The sequence below is a fragment of the Eretmochelys imbricata genome, chromosome 2 (genome assembly GCF_965152235.1).
Source record: "Eretmochelys imbricata isolate rEreImb1 chromosome 2, rEreImb1.hap1, whole genome shotgun sequence".
Taxonomy (NCBI): Eukaryota; Metazoa; Chordata; order Testudines; family Cheloniidae; genus Eretmochelys; species Eretmochelys imbricata.
This window is the reverse complement of record NC_135573.1, coordinates 177,206,685-177,225,812: the sequence shown is the minus strand read 5'-3', so window position 1 is coordinate 177,225,812 and position 19,128 is coordinate 177,206,685. Positions and strand designations below refer to the sequence as shown.

The 19,128-nt window shown below is 39.5% G+C and overlaps 1 protein-coding gene across 3 annotated transcripts in view; it reads left to right on the top strand.

Moving 5' to 3' along the window:
* Positions 1-19,128, top strand: part of SUGCT (succinyl-CoA:glutarate-CoA transferase) — a 479,841-nt gene that overhangs the window by 342,583 nt on the left and 118,130 nt on the right. The window contains exon 13 of one of the 3 annotated variants that reach the window (XM_077811003.1): positions 7,158-7,491. The exons of the other annotated variants lie outside the window; for them this stretch is intronic. Within the exon in view, the coding sequence (XP_077667129.1) occupies positions 7,158-7,313 (156 nt within the window). The 3' untranslated portion in view covers positions 7,314-7,491. Of the gene's footprint in view, positions 1-7,157; positions 7,492-19,128 lie in introns of those variants that run through there. 3 annotated transcript variants of the gene reach the window in all.

Genomic DNA, 19,128 nt, shown 5'->3' with positions numbered 1-19,128 from the left:
ATAACTTTTGCAAGAGTACAAGAGAGACCAAGGTTTGACCCATAAACTTTGCTCACTGCTCATTGCTCTCAGATTCAGGAAACCAGGTGGCTTAAAATGAGAATTACATAATTTACTCCAGCAACTGCACTCAGTGCAATTCCATGTATCCAGGTTAAATGGAAATTCAGATAATTTATGTCAACAATGCCTCCCAGTAGAAAATGCTGATATTTATGCAGATGGGAATTTTCTCTAGTTGATCTTCTGTATTCAAGGGACAGTTATTAGAAACCGACACATCACACCTTGATACCATGATGATTGTTGCTTTTTAAATGTTTAGGTATTGTTATGTGTGATCTGTAAAAAGTCCCCAAATGCATGATAACATCGATCCATCATTTAAAGTAAGTATTTGCATGATGTGGTGTGACTGGAAAATAATACTTCTCGGCTTTTGTCCTATAATTCTTTAAATCAATGTGAATTAAAAATAGTTGCAAATTTCTTTTGAAGGGCTTGGGTGTTGTTTTTTGCTTGGCGGGTAGTAATAGGCAATTTTTGCTGAAAGCTGAGTGTCAAGACAGGAATCAAGTTGCAGTAATCGAGCTCAGGCTACAAGGTAAGCTGTATGTTTCCACAGAATATATCCTGTGATGAAAGCTTCTTTCTTAAGGAGTCACTCTCTGTAAGTAACACATTCTTTCCAAACACAAATGGCATTTTGTTCTTTGACAGCTAACTACAAATTTAAAAAATCCCACCCCCCACCAAAACATACAATAAAGTTTTTAAATGCAGATTCCACTGAATCTAAGGTAGTCTTTATATACATATGTGTGTGTGTATTGAGAGCTTCTTTTTGAATTTAAAAGCATCTTTCTGTATCCCCCACCCCGCTCCAAAAAAAATAACCAACCCTAATTTTTGTGGTCTTCATAGTATCTTCTAAGGTAGAGAAAACTACTTAGCTTTGACAGTGAGTTTCTATGCTCTATATGCATTTATGATACTATTTAAGATTAAGTCTCACATTTATCATGTGATATGTGATTGCAAAAGTTGCCTGTGACTTTTTACATCCCATATTTGTATGTTGTACTTTACTACAAATCTTGATGGACAGTTATACAATTAATGTTATTTATATCATGTCCTAAATGCACAGAATCACAAAATGTTTCAGTCATGAGAAGAGAAAAGGAAGGCTTTAAGGTGAGATTTAAAGAGGAAGTGACTCAGTGGTTCAGGGGAGCATTCCAGATGGATGGAGCAAAAGAGAGATACCCAACTGTGAAAGGCCATAGGGAGAAGATAGAGAGGAGGCCAAGACTGGAGAAGCTGAGTGAGTGAGTGGGGAAGTAGGTGAATATGAGGTCAGGGAGATAGGGTGGAGTGAATTCTTGGAGAGTTTTGAAAAACAAGAAATGCAGTTGTGAATTGGATTCATAGATGGCTAGGAAGTTAGCAAAGGTTGGGGTAATCCAGCCCTGTTCCCCAGAGCAAGACAATCATCTGGCCACTGCAGTCTCCAAAAAATTATTCATTAAAAATGTAGGCCACTTACAGAAGCTTTGTGCATTGTTATTATCTGGTTCTCAGGTGTTTTGGGTACTTTTTTCAGGGGGAAATATGTGTGCAATTAATAAATGCCCTCTTTTCACATATGCCATAGATAAAATCTAACCCTAACAACCTTGGATCCATTCCTAACCCCTTCAGCCCTGAATTTTAGCTACTTCATGCAGAATACATACACAACTCTTGGGGATTACCAAGTTTTTAAAAAATCACAGTCCACATGGAAGAAAAGGATAGGAAATCGCAGTATGTATGAGGAGAGTATGATGTAATATAAAGCATGATGAATGATAATGAACTAATAGTAAGCACTTGGTACCTCAACTGAAACTTGACTGCTGTGAATGCTGAGTACCTATTCTCTGAAAATAAGGCCCTTTTAAAATGAAGGAACCCTGAAACACTAGTTACTTTTGAAAGGCTTGGCATTAATTAGCTGCATTTACCTGATTAGACTGGGGAGGTAAGAAGGTTTTTAGAGTATTGTTCAGGAGTAGTTCTATTTATGTAATAACTGCAAAATATTCAGTGTACCTTAAATTAAATATTAACTTAACATAGGCAGAAATTGCAGATTGTCCAGAGGAATATGGAGAAAGAAAAGGAGGGTTTTTAAGTTTTCTTATGTCCTTGCCTTGGCTCCTTCATCTGTGTGTGTTACTTAAAGGCCTGTCTGATGCACTTTAGCCAGTATTAACTCTCAGGTCGCTCCATATGCAGACCAAATGTTTAGAGAAGATATTGCACTCACAAAACATAGATAGGAAAAAGGTTTAAAATATTGTCCAATACCTTTACCTTGAAATATTGAGGGCATGTGCTACCATCAAAAGGTAATAGGCTGTTTTTTCGGAGCAGAAACTGTCAGTGATTCATAAAATTTGTTAATTGGAAATGGCTTTAAGCTGCAAAATTTATATCTAGATCCTGGTTTCAGACACTCCAGAGTTTTGGAGGTGTTTGGATATGAGGTTTCAGTTCTTCCTGTTATTACAAAAAAAAAACCCCAAACAATAAGGGGCCATTTGCAAAAATCAGATGGAGGCTTGAATGGCAAATGCTTTTTTGGTCTGGGGATCTGGAGTAGATGACCTCTTGAGATCCCTTCCAAAGCTATATTTCCATGATTGTGTGCAGGTACAAAGGTTAGAATGCCACCTAATAAATACAAAATATAGGTGGTTATAAAATACTGCCCTCTTTAAAAAAAAATAAAAATTTTTAAAAAGGCCAAACGGGGTATGTCACATTCATGACAAACAAGGGCTGACGATAGTGCTGAGCAGAGCCAGTTATGGAGTTGGCAGTCTCTGTGCCAAATTTCCCATGCAACTCTACCAGTGAACCTCTATAACACCTATTCTGTGCAACTCATGGGTCAAATCTATGAGCACAAGCTGACAGTGGTATGAAATAGTATCAAGCTACGTGATGGCTTTGTGATACAGATACATATCTACTAGGGATAGAATGAAACCGTAACATTTGTTTTTGCTTCTTTCCTGAGTTCAGACTTGAGCCCAGGTCTCTGCCCATGGAGAAGTAGTACGTTAGCCTAATTGTGCCACCTAATTCCCCATTAACTGAGTGAAAATGCCTTTAGCATAATGAAAATATTTTAATACTTTTAAATGTACTTTATTTAATGCATTGTCCTGGTTTTGTAAAACAATGGCAGTTTGACCTTTCTGAGTGCAGTAGGCTCTCCTCGGCTGAGGGTTATGACCCTTCCAGTACACAGTCACTTTGCCTTTCCCATATTGCCACATGAGCTGGCTAGATCCCAGTGAGAAAGGAGGAGGCAGATCCTGGTATGGAACAGATTAAGAGTCACTATAGTTGCTGAAGTGCAGACTCTCTCTTGACTGTTTCCTTTGATTGATGGAAGTTGCAGCACATACTCCTCATGAAGCAGCCCTCAGATAAGGATAATCAGCATTTACGGACAATAGTAAGGCTATATACAGACACTCACTGACTGGACTGCAGCATTCAAGAAATGAAACTGAATCTGTCTCCAACACTGTGTTCACAACTGTCCTGCCCCTTTTCAGCCTACAGTGACCAACCTGTTCTTTTTCCTATATACTTATGCAAGACTCTAGACAATTCCTGTCTAAGCAAGTATGATTGTGCAAAACATGCCTGTTTGAACATTTAACATTATTACTGTCCAGCATTAATAACATAAGGAGAAAAGGAAATATTCTTGCTTGTTGTAAACTAAGATTACAATAGTCCTTCAGACTGAAATATAATAGGATAGTTCTCTCAGTCCGTGTGGTGTTCATTCTGCTGTTTGATTCATCCTGCCATCTGGGATGTTCTGTAACAGAACAGTACACTCATTCAGTGGGGATGTAGTTGCCTACAAGCTGCTGCCCTCTAGAGCCTCATGAGTGGGAGACATTAGATAATAGGTTCAGCACTCCCACTACTATTCATTGAAAGTGCAGCAAATTCTGGATACCAGGGTGAAGTCCTGGCTTTATCGAAGTCAGTGGGAGTTGTGTCATTGATTTCAGTGGAACCTGGATTTCACTCCAGGACTTCATGGAAAATTATCTATTACTTCGATGTGGCTGACCTGAAAAAATTCAGACTTCATGTAAGCGGGTGCAACACCAGTGACTTCAATAGAGTTTTACCCATGAATACCAGTTCTGGATTTAGACAATGGGATTAGGTTACCTAATAATATTGGAGGAGAGAGGGGGAAGGAGATCCACTGGGGCCAGCTTTGATATAGTCTGGCTATCTTAGAAAGTTCTAGTGTCTTGTGGATTTTGGGACAGAGAGGAACTAGGTCTTCTATCATTTGTGGTTCTCCACTAGATTGGCAGTCGTGGTGGAGGATCCTCTTTTTTATGGTAGTCTCTAAATTGATATAAGACCTCACTGGTCACCATCAGGGCTGTATAGAGACCCCTTTTAGAAGTGTATATGTGTATTATGAGGTTGTATTGTAGCTAGATCTAATCAGCTTCTTGACAGAGCAGAAATCTGTCCCAGTGATCCTGTAGTAGTGGTAGTAATAGTAGTAATTATTTATTTATTGTGCTAGGCTCTGTACAAACACCGAACAAAAAGATGGTCCTTGCCCCCAAAGAAGTAAAATATTTTGGATTTTTTTGTAATTTAAATGTATGAAACTGTAGTTGATGCAGGACAATAGGAGGCAAATGGGCTTTGGGACTTTCCACTGTATGTTGTTAGTATTGTCTCAAAACTGGCTGAGATGGCTCTCTTAGGAAACATGCTCCTCGTTGATTTTCAGAGACCCATTAAAGCATGCTATCCTACTTTCATGGAAACAGTTGATAAGGGGAGTGTAGCATTTTCTTCACCCCCAAAAGAGAGTGCAGTTCCTCAATTTTTTCATCTTCAAACTGTCTACCATGGTACACATGAAGAAATTCTTATACACCCAGATCCCAAACGTGTCCTTCTAAGAAGCTTTTAAAGATGGTGGACGCTTTTTGGTTTTTTATGAGATGCACAGTAATGTACTTAATCATTAATGGTCATGACATGTTGATCTTTCATAGAATACATAAAATATAGCATGCTTAGTGCAAATAATCCTGTATAAGTAAAATATTTTAGTTACCAGTGAGAGTAATGACAAACTCAGGTCACTTTCTGACCTTACCTTGGAAGTTCATACTTCCTGGAGTGACACACACCTAGAATAGGGCTAAGCACAGGCATTAAACTGGATTATCATATGGTGTGGTGACAGTACTAGAGTCCCATGTCTGTTATTGGCAAGTAGAAAGATGTTGGCAATCAGCCAGTGTCTTTTTAGTACCTAAGTGCCTCTCATTTGCAATAATTGTAAAGGTCTTTCATGCACTAGACTGTAGTCTACCTTCAACTTCAATAAAGCAGAAGTAAAAGAAATACGAAGTTATTCCTCCACATAGGTAGCTAGTTGGCAGTGTGAGTAGATCTAGTTTTGTTCTAAAAATTGCTAATTTACATTGTCAAATGGTATCTAATTCTGACAAGTCTTGTCATCACATGAGAAAGGGACATGTTCTGTCTAAAAGAATTGTGTATTATAAATTTTTGGCCCACTAAAAAGTACTGCTCTTCCTATTGCTGCTAATGTTACATAAGACCTTTTGCACTCCTTTTGTTTGTTGGAAGGGTCAATACAGTTGCAAGTATTTTCTCATGTATCAGAGGTATAAAATGCAAGGACTGTTGTAGTGTAGTGGGTTTCTGGAAGAGGCCAAAAGCTCTGAATGCTCTTTCTTTATAAAGAAGAAAGTGAAAAAAGATTGCTTCTTAATTAGACTGCTGGCACCATGCACAAGATGTCAGCCAATGCAGTACAACAATAAAACAAAGCTGTAAAATGACATCAGAACATAGCAAAACCAAAAACAGTTTTCTTTGAATCAGTTCTTTAAAAATAAATAGGGCTACAGGGTTAAGTAGACAATGTGACAACTGGGGTTGGGCCTCTTACTCAGAGGAATACCCCATTTGCCTGCTCAGAAATAGGAAAAAAAGGGGGTAAGGGAGGGAAGCCCCCAAAATCCTTCGCTGTATTCGTTGAAAAATTGATGGGGCCTGAAACTAGCCCTTTACCGACATGCTTTGCATATTTGACATCTGTCCTCTCCTTTTGAGAAATAAATCAAGTAACAAAAGTAATCTATTTTTGTTCACAGTGCTGGCATACAGTTTGCAAAGGGAATAAAAAGCTCCCCTTTCATTAGCTGCTTACTGACCTTAAATGATAACTTTCCTAATTATGAAAAAATGTCCTCATTATGCAGACCTGGTGCAAGCAGCGTGTGATCATTTTAGACCTTTAGATTGGCAGTGCAGACAGATAATATAAATGATTTCTAGTATAGAAGGAAGATGATTTCTTTCCAACAGATGCACTCACTCCTCTGCTGGGATTTCTGATCCAGATGAAATGGATCGTTTCACCAAATAAAATATGATCAGTCTTTTACATGTGAGAGATAAATTGTCTGATTTAAGTAAATTAAAAACTAAACTGGATTATTTGGGGTGAAATCAGTGTTATAATTATGTAAAGAAGAAAACCAAACAAACCTGAGGTTAGTGTTTTAGAACAAAACTACTAAACAAACCAGATATATGTGATGTAGTATTTGGGACAAATATTCTTTGAAAGAGGGATTCATTAAAGGGTCAGCATGAAGAGCAGTAGAGCTGAAATATGATTTTTACATAATATCTGCTTTATTCATATTTGGCAACCGGGAGGGGAAAAAATAAGCTGTTTTTATTCCATGGTGCTGAGACCCAAATTCAAGTTTTCTTTAAAACTCATTGTAAGTGGGACATTTGGTGAAGGCCATGAACTACCTTAATACATATTCCATCATTCCATACAGAATTTTTTTCTTGTTTTTATTCATTTTCAGCATACCGAATGATTGAAAATCCAGCTACATCTAGCATAGGCTTCGTTGTTGGAGCTGAAGCCTCAGATGTGCACTGAATGGCAAATGGTGTACCCAAAAAACTTAGGTCGGTCTGAGGGGAGGGAAGATTGGGGTAGTTGGATGAATACTTAATTCCTTATATCTGCTTTATGTCTCTAGTCAGATGGAAACACAGATTTCCCAGTGAAAGAAGAATTATATGGTTTTTCCAAGAACTCTGCTGTCATGCAGAAGAAAAGTTTCGCTTCTACGCAAAGTCTGAGGGAAGAAAGGAAAAGATGTTGCTTGGGAATCTCAGTGGAAAAGCTTTCTTAAAAAAATCTTATTGGCCCAGCCTTTTGGTTTTTAATAAAGATTTAATCCTTCTGTGACAAAACATCCCATTCCCTTGTGCCATCACAAAGACACTGTTTCTGTTCTCTGAAAGCCGTAATGACTAAGGCTCATCCATGAGGCAGGAGGTTATTTTTTCTCATATATTAGCTGTGGTGGTGGTGATGTTGCACCCAACACTCCATATGGCATTCTTTGTTTAATTGTAAAAAAAAAACCAAAAAAAACCAGACCTTTCAAATTTTTAGGATTAACTGTACAAATTATTGGGATTAATATCTTTACACTCCCATATTTTACCCCTCTGGATTTTCCACATTAAGTAATAAAAAGTCACTGTAAATTACCACTTACTGGGAATAGTTCCTCGTGTCAGAAATCGAAAGTATTCCAACAGAAAAAGGAAATGAATATTTTGCTTTGTGTTTTTGAGAATTGATGCATATGGTCACCATACAACCTGAGAGTTCCAATTTTTAAATTTTATTTTACCTTTTTTATTTGGATTTATGCTTTTGCTTGTTTGGGATAGCTATGAAAAAGAACCATAATATTTGATCCCTTGCTGTTGAGTGACTGGGAGAGACCAGAAACATGTGTAGCTTGGCATGAAAGCCTGGCTGATTAACTCAGTGGAATAACTCCCCTTTGGCTGTCTTTATGATTGTTGTTTTATAACACTGTCTCTCTTTTTCCATTCTGGTTTCTTGCACATACATATATAGGTACAACTGAAAAATTAAAGATTCCATTCAGGAAAACGTTTGAGACATTTGCCTATGGTACAGTTGAGCATAGAGCTCAATAAAGATTTTCAGAACATGCCAAAAGTAGACTTCACAATAGTTAGTTCTACACAGGATTATAAAATTGTCTGTCTGTGCACATCACAGTTTTCATGGGACTTTTGCTTATTTAGCTAACTTATTTTTTATTGATGCAGTGCTCTTTTTATATGTATTATAAATCATTTTATTAGAACAGGCTATCAGCATTCACCCCTGCTGTTCATGTGAGCCCTCATTGTTTTGCCAAGAGTATCTCTTGCATATAAGATTTTTATTTTCAAACTTCTATTTTTTCATTAATTCAGTAGTTCAGACAATTACTGTATCAGTGGTGTAGCATATACAAAATCAACACTGCCAGTCTTGATGCAAGGGACTGTGCCAGCCAGTAAATTTTGTTCAAGATACTTAGAATGGTTCAGGGGAATCAACCGGGTGGCTTAGTGAATCGCAAACCAGTGATAATTTTTTTCTATTTAATATGGTTCCTGCAAGAATCCTGTTGCAGGTGTAGACTAGTTAGTTCTTTGCATATGTAGAACATGTTTAGAACCTTCTTTAGAGAAGTTCAACCAAATATTATACCATTCTTCTTGTCTAGTCCACATTATACAACCAATTTGAAATTGGGGCACCGAAATTAGGATACCCTATTTTGCATTGTAGCATTCCATTTAGCACTGAGGCCTCCAATACTGGTTTTTGAGTTTAGTAACAATTTTGCCCACAGTTTTGAATAACTCCGCTCCCAGTTCTGACTTCACTACTGCAGAAAATGCGAGGGTAAATTCCAGCGATAGGATAACTTGCTGTCAGCAACACATCATTTCTGAGCATCCTTTCATATTTAGAGGGCGTATCATGCAGAATTATTTCTGTTGGAGATAACAGTGTGTTGGAATATTTTATTGGCTTATCAGAATGTACTGCTTTTGAGTACGTTTTCATTTGGAGGTGGGGGAGGAATGTCTCTTATACTGTACAGTCTGGTGGCTAGGGATATGAGTGACCCAGGTTCTAGTGTCTATTCTGCCAGGTTCATAGTGATCTGGGATGAAAAACATGGCTCTGAATCAGGCAAAGCAGCAACTTGAACTCGTGTCTGCCCCAGCCAGTGTCCTAACCACCAGGCAACAGAGACATACAGGCAAACACCAAACTGAATGAAAAAGCTCAGGTTTTGATCCAAAAATGGACATTTGAACACAATTTCATTTTCACAAAAGCATTCAAAAAGATTTTGTTTTGTTCCTATGCAGAACAAACATAAATTCGGAATTGTTGTTATGTGGTCAGCTCTAATGATCCCCTTCTAGTTCTCTTTTCATTGAGTTCAACGGGCTTTGGATCAGACCCATAAACCATTGGCTCCATTCCATCTTCTTGACTTATCTATTCAACTGTGACATGAAGCACAGTGGTCCGCTACCCCGACCATAGTCTTTGCTGTGTGGCAGGCTTGCTCCCCCTTATCACTTAGTGATATGAAAACAGTAGGGCCACAGAATACCATGGGCTCCGTATCAGGCCCTATGTGAATAACTGCAGTGTTGCGTTAAAACCTCCCATTTTTAGTTAAGTCACATCTTTTTAAGTTCCTCAAGTATTTGTATAACTGTGTTACCTTTTGGAGGGCAATGGTAATCTTGTGCAGTTACATTCTGACCTAAGAATGCTGTTCGTTCTTCAAAAACACGTTTTCCCATAAATACCAGATGGGAAATCACACTTGAGCCATAAATAGGCTAATAACTCACTGGATGCAGTCTGTGAGACATGAGACATCCTCACTTTGCCCAGACGTTCATATACAAAATGCGCCTTACTCATTTGAAGGGTTAGTCAAGATCAGGTTTCAGCAGGAAGAAAGAAGCCCTCCACACAGCATTAACGAGACACCCTCTTTGACATGAAAATGTTTAATCACCCAACATGTAACATGTACAATCATTCAAATTAATGGTGTTCAGCCAAATGTAACATCACAAACACAGAAAGGCTTGAGTTACACATTCTCCCAGAAGGAAATAAACCAGTTTTTGGCTAACTTATATAACTGAAAATTGCGAGTGTCTGTGTTTATGTGCCAACATGCGCACATGGGTGCCTCTTGTCTGATCAAGACGGTCGCCTCTTGTGTCCTTAAGGAAAAGAGAACTGCCAAACACCACAAAAGGTGACATTTGATCAGACAAGGTGCTGAGCTGCATCCATTCATCTCTTATTAATCTGTTAGCATTCTAAAGAATAATGTTTTGGACAGAAAAAATTGTTTATAGCCACTTGGATTGTGGAGATTGGAGACAATATGGATAGATGGGGGCCAAAGATGGGTAGAGTTCTATGTTACCAAGATACAAAAGTAAACAAATGCTTTGTCAGCCCCAAGGCTCATTATTATGTAGGGGTAAATAGGACGTTTCTGTGGCTGGGTCTTGTGGCTTCCATAAGTTCGGATAGCTCAGATGAGGATTCCAATTTTTCTGTGCTTATTTGAACTGAATTTCCCCTTTCCTTGTTTGTTATAGGTTTTTCCACTGTTGAAATTTTTATATATCTGGAGAGGTTGGTTTGCTGTCTGCTCTTATGTGTAATTTAAACATAAGAATGAGCATACTGGGTCAGATCAAAGGTCCATTTAGCCCAATATCCTGTCTTTTGACAGTGGTCAATGCCAGGTGCTTCAGAGGGAATGAACAGAACAGGTAAGCATTAAGTGATCCATCCCCTGTCACCCATTCCCAGCTTCTGGCAAACAGAGGCTAGGACACCATCCCTGCCCATCCTGGCTAATAACTATTGATGGACGTATCCTCCATGAACTTATCTAGTTCTTTTTTGAACCCTGTTACAGTCTTGGCCTTCACAACATCCTGTGGCAAAGAGTTCCACAGGTTGACTGTGCATTGTGTGAAGAAATACTTCCTTTTGTTTGTTTTAAACCTGCTGCCTATTAATTTCATTTGGTGATCCCTAGTTCTTGTGTTATGAGAAGGAGTAAATAGTGCTTCCTTATTTATTTTCTCCACACCAGTCATCATTTTATAGACCTCTATCATAGCCCCCCTTAGTCGTCTCTTTTCCAAGCTGAAAAGTCCAGTTTTACTAATCTCTTCTCATACGAAAGCTGTTCCATACCCCTAATAATTTTTGTTGCCCTTTTCTGAACCTTTTCCAATTCCAATATGCTTTTTAATTTGTTTGTTAATGCAGAGGTTTTATTATAGGTCTTTATACGATAGCAGTCATGTAGTCCTAAACAGGGTGAGAATTATTTAAAGAAGAAAAAGAAAAGTATTACTGTAGTTTGAGAGTCACAATTGAGAAGGTGAAAATTGGAAGGTGTATAAAACACTGTATTTTTTATGGGATGTGACCACCTTGTCACAGCCCATCTCTAACTCTTATATAAGTGATCAACCATTGTATTCATCTGCGCCAGGAAAGTCATTTACTTGTAAGTGGGAGAGAGAGCTTAATTTTCTAGTTGGTTCCCATCACTTTAATTTTATATATTACACATCACATCACTTTAATTTGATCTATTGTCATGCTAACTCACTTTATTATCTGAAGCATCTGTAGTAAGCAGCTGTTGCTACTTCCACACAATATTTTTTTTTATTAAGCTTTTATGTACTTATCTTCACGCCTGCACAGGTCACATTTGGGAATGCTTTAGGAAAGGATCCTGGCTGGGCCTTCAGGTGGAAGGACAGTGTAACTCTGCCTTTACTGTTGCTATTTGCAGTGTTGCAGCCATGTTGGTCCCAGGATATTAGCAAGACGGGGTGAGTGAAGTATTATCTTTCATTGGAACAACTTCTGTTGGTGAAAGAGACAAGCTTTTGAGCTACACAGAGCTCTGCTGCTATACTCACACCACAGGTGCATGTATTCACTGGCGTTCTTCATCAGTGGAGTATAGGGTTGGGCACTCATTGCACTGGGCTAAATAAAACCTCTGAGGTGCATGTACATTGCTGTGGTGTATGGTCCAGTCCTCTGGGCAGCCTCTCTCACACATCCTGTATATTTAGCCTAATATTGCAAGCCTTGTTCCTATTCCAAAGTAAATTATTCCCCAAATCATTTTCACTCTCCCTCCCTTCAGCTAATGTCAGCAACAGCTTAAACTTCCTCTTCACTCCCCTTTTTCTCCTGGTCACCCTTCCCTTCCATCACAAAAGAATGCCTGTGCGTGTATATATGTGCTGGTTGTGCAATGCCTTCCGTTGGGAGGCATGGGGTGAAGCATGAGTTTTTATTACCCTAATCTCTGCACACATAGCTGTACATGTTCTTATTGGTCATGAATTTCAGTCTTCTTGATAAAACAACTGAAGTACTGTCTCACCTCCCTGTATTCTTAGTCCATATATCCTGAGTATTTACTCTTTCTGTCTCTAGCTGAGGTGCATGGTAGTTGATCAAGAGAGTGTGTCTAATTAAAATAATTTCATTCCTTGCAAAGAACTGCAAACAAACAACCTCACATAAACCCATCCCGTACCTGCTTCTAGACCCCCTGAAGGACTTGCACAGCTCTGACAAATTAAATCAGTCAGTATCCTTACATCTGTTTCTGTAAAATATATTATCCAGCATTTCACAAATTCCCACACAAGTTCATGTAGCCCAGACTCTGCACTATAGCCTCCTCTGTCAGGTATTGTTCTCAGGAGGGGTCTCCAGATGTTGTAAAAATCCAGTATGTGGCCTTTATTTGTAGCAGTCACCTTTTCCATTATCAGAGTTTTAGTTAGATACGGGCTGCATAGTGTGAGCAAAGAAGGGCATCTATCCAACCTAGCAGAGCAGGATATATTTGCATACTGCAGAAGAGGGCTAAGTTTAAGCATTTGGGAAGTTCACCTGAAACATTCCGTAGTGGTGTAAGATCTCCCAACAGACACACACATTGAATATTTAAACCCCTCCTGCCAACTCCCCCCTAATATTAATAATACTGGTGGGATTTGTGCATAACTCTTTCCAGTGCGATCTGATAGAAGGACACGTCCACCAGAAATGATGTTAGCTTACAACTCTGTCCAAATATATTGTATGTAATACATCAGCCCTATTAACATGTATACATTTAATGTTTGGGTAGTGTAATGTTGCTATAAGATCTTAAAGGATGTCTCTTTTGATTCCACTCTACTAAAATAGTTTTAACATTCATTAATGAAGCTTTGCATGTATCATTGTCGCTCTCTAAATTCCATATAGGATATCCCAGGCTTTCTGGACTTTGCCAGCAAATTTTCAAATTGATCATTTAGCAGTTTACACTGTGGAGCTCATATATTTATTTATGTATGGGCCACCTTCATTACTATTTTTTTTGTAAACAAGAACAAACTAATGTGCTACCTGACTCTTGATTTTAGGTGGTGATATAAAGATACAGTTGCAAATAACCAAAAATAAACATTTACAAGAGATTGTGCAGAATAAGTTAAGAGTTCAAAGGTGTGCAGGTCATGAGATCCAAACCCACCTGACAAATACACAATGCTTCCCTTCTAGGAAATATCTCTGGGATCTTCCTGAGCTAGAGCTGGAATGCAGATTTTTTTTAAAAAGTGCATTTTGATTCATTTATCGTAAGTGAGACAGGACACATTGTAGTATGGGGAAACTAGCACTGCTAGCCCTTGTGTTCTGTTCTGTTTTATGTAGGCTCTTATTCCACACTCATTACCACAGTATCTGAGCACCTTCTTACAGTGCTGTAAGCAATGTGACTAACATCTGTCACTTATTCTTTGTTCTCTCCTCCTCTCCTTAGGGGGAGAACCATGTGCAGTGGAGTGTTTTGATAGGGTTTAGGTTTGGGGGATTTTATAAATGTAGTGCTATGTATTCATGTTAAAAAGGACAATATCAAAGAAATGAATCTGTACTTGGAGCAAAAAGTGGTGAGATTTGATGACCCTGAGTTCCTGGGGGAGTGCATTCCCCAGTCTTGGACCAGTTTCCAAGAAGTCCTGTCTCCTGCACAGATGAGCTTTACTCTTGTGTTGAGAGTTCCATTGTGCCAGAGGATCAAAGTTGTTGACCATGGTCTTCATCCTGGACCTTTAGGTGGCCTTTTAGATACCCTAGGCCCAGATCATTGAGTGCCTTGAAGAAAAGGACCAAGACCTTATACCTGATTCAAAATTCTATGGGAAGCTCAGTGTAGGGAGCAGAGGACAGGTATGATGATGTGCTCGCTGTAGTCTTTGTTGCTGAGGAGACATGCTGCAGCATACGGTACCAGGTGGAGATCCTTCAGTGCTGAAGGCTTCATGCCCAAGTATATTGCATTGCTGTAGTCTGGTCAAAAAGTGATGAAAGTGTGACTAACTGACGTAAGGTCATTGTCTGCCAGGATGGGATGGAGTTTCCTACCCAACCAGAGATGATAACATTATTGTGGATGCTGTTATGTGAAACTTAATGTGTGAGAAGAATCAAAGAGTGCTAAACTATAGACCAAACTGATCAGTTCTTCAAGTGGGACTTCGCATTTTCCCATTCATGGGATGTTCCAGACCAGTGCAGCCTGAACAATAGAGCTTCAACTAGCAGTAGTCGTAAGAGTGATCACACTCCTCCCTCACCCCTCTCCTCAGAATCATTAAATAGTCAATGTGAGGGTATAAAAGGGGCATGGTGCTCCTCTCCCTTCAGTTTCTTCTAACCATGACCAGCTAAACATTTTGTGAGGAGCTCAAGAATCCTGTTGGCTCTGTGATTAGTTACATAGTTTAAAATCATAATTGTTAGTAGTTGTAGTTATAGATAGTTTAGTATTATAGTTAGTAATAGTATAGTTAGTTTTAATGGAACAAAAAAAGAAACCTGGTTTTAAAAGATGTGTATCTTGTCCAGCACTATTCCCAGTATCTGACACATATTTTCTGTGCCTGTCATGATTAGGGGAAGGGTACTCACCCTCCAAGTGCTCAGTTTTCTCTATGTTTACCTCAAGAACAAAGAAAGAAGCCATATGGAATTGGCAGGGAACAGGCTCCTGAGATGATCTGTAGACCGTCATTGATCCAGGACAGTTCTGTGGGTAAAAAAGAGAAGCCATCTTTGTTGGACTGTAAGAGGTCTGGTGACCAGGACCAGAAACAGAGTAAAACCTCTGAGGTGTCAGCCTCTGTGTCTAGCCAATCCTCTAGATAATGATTTATCTACCCAGGAAGCTGTCAGTAGTCAGCCCTCAACAGTGTCAGGCTCTCTTAAGAGAGCCAATCTGTGAGTGAAGGATTCTGTTATACAAACTAAATTTAAGGAACTGAGTACTGATATTGTGCTTTGTGGAAAGGTGACAAAATTATCTTCCTTGGATTCATTACCCTCGGATCCAAATGAGCCAGTGAAGCAAGGGCATGCTGCGACACCGGTGACTGATAGTACGGCACCTCAGCACATAATTGTTCAGACACAGGTTCATAGATCAGATCTGACCTTAGCTCCACCAGGTGTGGAGTCAGTTATGTTATTGGAGCAAGGAGAAATTATACTCCAATCGTTTCAAATATGGCTGTCTTCAGAAGGGAAAGGACATGTAGAGTGATTGGGGGATTCTGCTTTTCCTCCAACTCCAAGGACACCTTCCGGATTCCCAGAAAATAACTTTTTTCTCCAGTTTCCCTTGTTCAGCCAAGGGTATTTTTGTCTCTAGTTCCATCAGAAGCGAGAGCGATTTCAGATCAGAGAAAGAATTTGATTTGGAGTCCGGATCTGTGGAAGGAGTATTATGAGCAAAGACACCTGTATGACTCGGATCCATGTGAACAAAGATATATGCATTTGGATCTGAATATGGGGTTTTGGCCAGATTGGCAGATAGCACTGTGGATGCATTGGCCTTATTGGCCATCCCTGACTCCTTATCAGCAATTCCTGATGTATGGGAATGGGGCTTCTCCGAGTGAGTGTGTAGATCAAGTTCACACTCCGGATCTGACAGACACAGATCTGATAGAATCTGTGAGCCCTGATAAGTCTCCTATAGCATGGAAGTAATTTTTTTTAGAAGAGGAAGAACTGATGGGGTTAAGTCAGTTCCAGACTCTGCAGCTTTTCATGAGTTATTGAACTGCTCAGTGAGCACTCTAGATATTCCTTCAGTTTCAGTTGAGGAGTCATCTCACCCAACGTTTGATATTTTGGGAACAGCAACTAGACAAAGGATTATGCTTCCATTATTGGAGGTATTGAGCCAACCAGCAAAAGCCATCTGAAATAATCCTTCATGTCCTCAACCCTTATCAAAGAAGGATGATAAATTGCACCCATTTCCCCAAGAGGGTATGGCCATGTTCCACACCCATCCATCTCTAAATTCTTTAGTGGTAGAAGTGACTTTACAAACATCAAAATGTGCCCCACTACACTCTACTCCATCTGACAAAGAAGGGAAGAGACTAGGTGACATTGGGAGGAAAAAAGGACAGGAGTACTTGTGGCACCTTAGAGACTAACAAATTTATTAGAGCATAAGCTTTCATGAGCTACAGCTCCCTTCATCGGATGCATAGAATGGAACATATAGTAAGATATATATATACAGATAAGTTGGAAGTTACCATACAAACTGTGAGAGGCTAATTAGTTAAGATAAGCTATTATCAGCAGGAGAAAAAACTTTTGTAGTGATAATCAAGATGGCCCATTTAGATAGTTGACAAGAAGGTGTGAGGATACTTAATTTAAAGAAATAGATTCAATATGTGTAGTGACCTAGCCACTCCCAGTCTCCATTCAAACCCAAATTAATGGTATCTAGTTTGCATATTAATTCAAGCTCAGCAGTTTCTCGCTGGAGTCTGTTTTTGAAGCTTTTCTGTTGCAAAATTGCCACCCTTAAATCTTTTACTGAGTGGTCACAGAGGTTGAAATGTTCTCCTACTGGTTTTTGAATGTTATGATTCCTGATGTCAGATTTGTGTCCATTTATTCTTTTGCATAGAGACTGTCTGGTTTGGCCAATGTACATGGCAGACGGGCACTGCTGGTACATGATGGCATATATCATATTGGTAGATGTGCAGGTGAACGAGCCCCTGATGGCGTAGCTAATGTGATTAGGTGCTATGATGGTGTCACTTGAATAAATATGTGGACAGAGTTGGCATCGGGCTTTGTTGCAAGGATAGGTTCCTGGGTTAGTGTTTTTGTTGTGTGGTGTGTGGTTGCTGGTGAATATTTGCTTCAGGTTGGAAGGTTGTCTGTAAGCGAGGACTGGTCTGTCTCCCAAGATCTGTGAGAGTGAGGGATCATTTTTCAGGGTAGGTTGTAGATCCTTGATGATGCGCTCGAGAGGTTTTAGTTGGGGGCTGAAGGTGACAGCTAGTGGTGTTCTGTTATTTTCTTTGTTGGGCCTGTCCTGTAGTAGGTGACTTCTGGGTACTCTTCTGGCTCTGTCAATCTGTTTTTTCACTTCAGCAGGTGGGTACTGTAATTTTAAGAATGCTTGGTAGAGATCTTGTAGGTGTTTGTCTCTGTCTGAGGGATTGGAGCAAATGTGGTTGTATCTTAGAGCTTGGCTGTAGACAATGGATCGTGTGGTGTGTCCTGGATGGAAGCTGGAGGCATGTAGGTAAGTATAGTGGTCAGCCATAAAAATGTTAGCATGCTGTGGGGCCATGGGGGTACACATAGCAGTGCCGCTGACTTGAAGGTATGTATTGTCCCCAAATGTGAAAAAGTTGTGGGTGAGGACAAAGTCACAAAGGTCAGCCACCAGGTTTGCCATGACATTATCAGGGATTCTGTTTCTGATAGCTTGTAGTCCATCTTTGTGTGGAATGTTGGTGTAGAGGGCTTCTACATCCATAGTGGCCAGGAGGGTGTTTTCTGGGTGCTATGGGTACCCGCATGGCCCCACAGTATGCTAACATTTTTATGGCTGACTTAGAATAACGCTTCCTCAGCTCTCGTCCCCTAAAGCCCCTACTCTACTTATACTACATTCATGACATCTTCATCATCTGGACCCATGGAAAAGAAGCCCTTGAGGAATTCCACCATGATTTCAAAAATTTCCATCCCACCATCAACCTCAGCCTAGACCAAGCCACACAAGCGGTCCATTTCCTGGACACTACTGTGCTAATAAGCGATGGTCACATAAACACCACCCTATACCGGAAACCTACTGACTGCTATACTTAACCTACATACCTCCAGCTTCCATCCAGGACACACCACACAAATATTTTTCCACCCCTTTAGCTGTGCGTATTTCAAACTATGACGCAGTTATGGTACCAGTACCATCCTGGGGGAAAGATGTTATTTTTTTTAATACACTACCAAAGGAACATAAGCAATTTGTGACTGCTCTGATCACGGAAGGACAGAATGTTCCCAAACACCAATTGAGAGCATCATTTGACTCTTCAGATGTTTCTGCTCAGGAAGTAGCATCAGCCATCACTTTAAGGAGGCATGAATGGCTCAGATCAGTAAGTGTCCCTCATGAGGCAAAAGTGAGGATTAGAAAGGGAATGTTTATGTAAAGTATACACAGATAAAATGTTAAAGTGGGAAAGGTTTACTCCCATTATTTTATAATTTCAAAAAAAGATGGGGGTCTTTGCTCTATATTGGATTTAAGAAAATTAAACACCCACGTAAAAAAATATCGTTTCCGTATGTTGTCTCTAACTTCTCTAATGCCTTCTCATTCAGTTCTGGATTATTTCCATGTGTCAATTAGACCTTGTCATCAGAGATACCTGTATTTTGTGGTTGGGCAGGACCATTTTCAGTACATGGTCCTCTCTTTTGGGTTGTCTACGGCACCCAAAGTTTTTATGAAATGTCCATCATGGTAGTAGCAGCATACATAAGAAGACAAGGGATGTTTTAACCATACCCGAAAAATTGTTTAATAAAAGCATTGTCTACTGAGGATATCCTATTGCATGTAAAACAAATATGTTGTCCTTTTGCCAATCTAGGATTACAAGTAAACTGGGAGAAGTCAGTTGTGATCC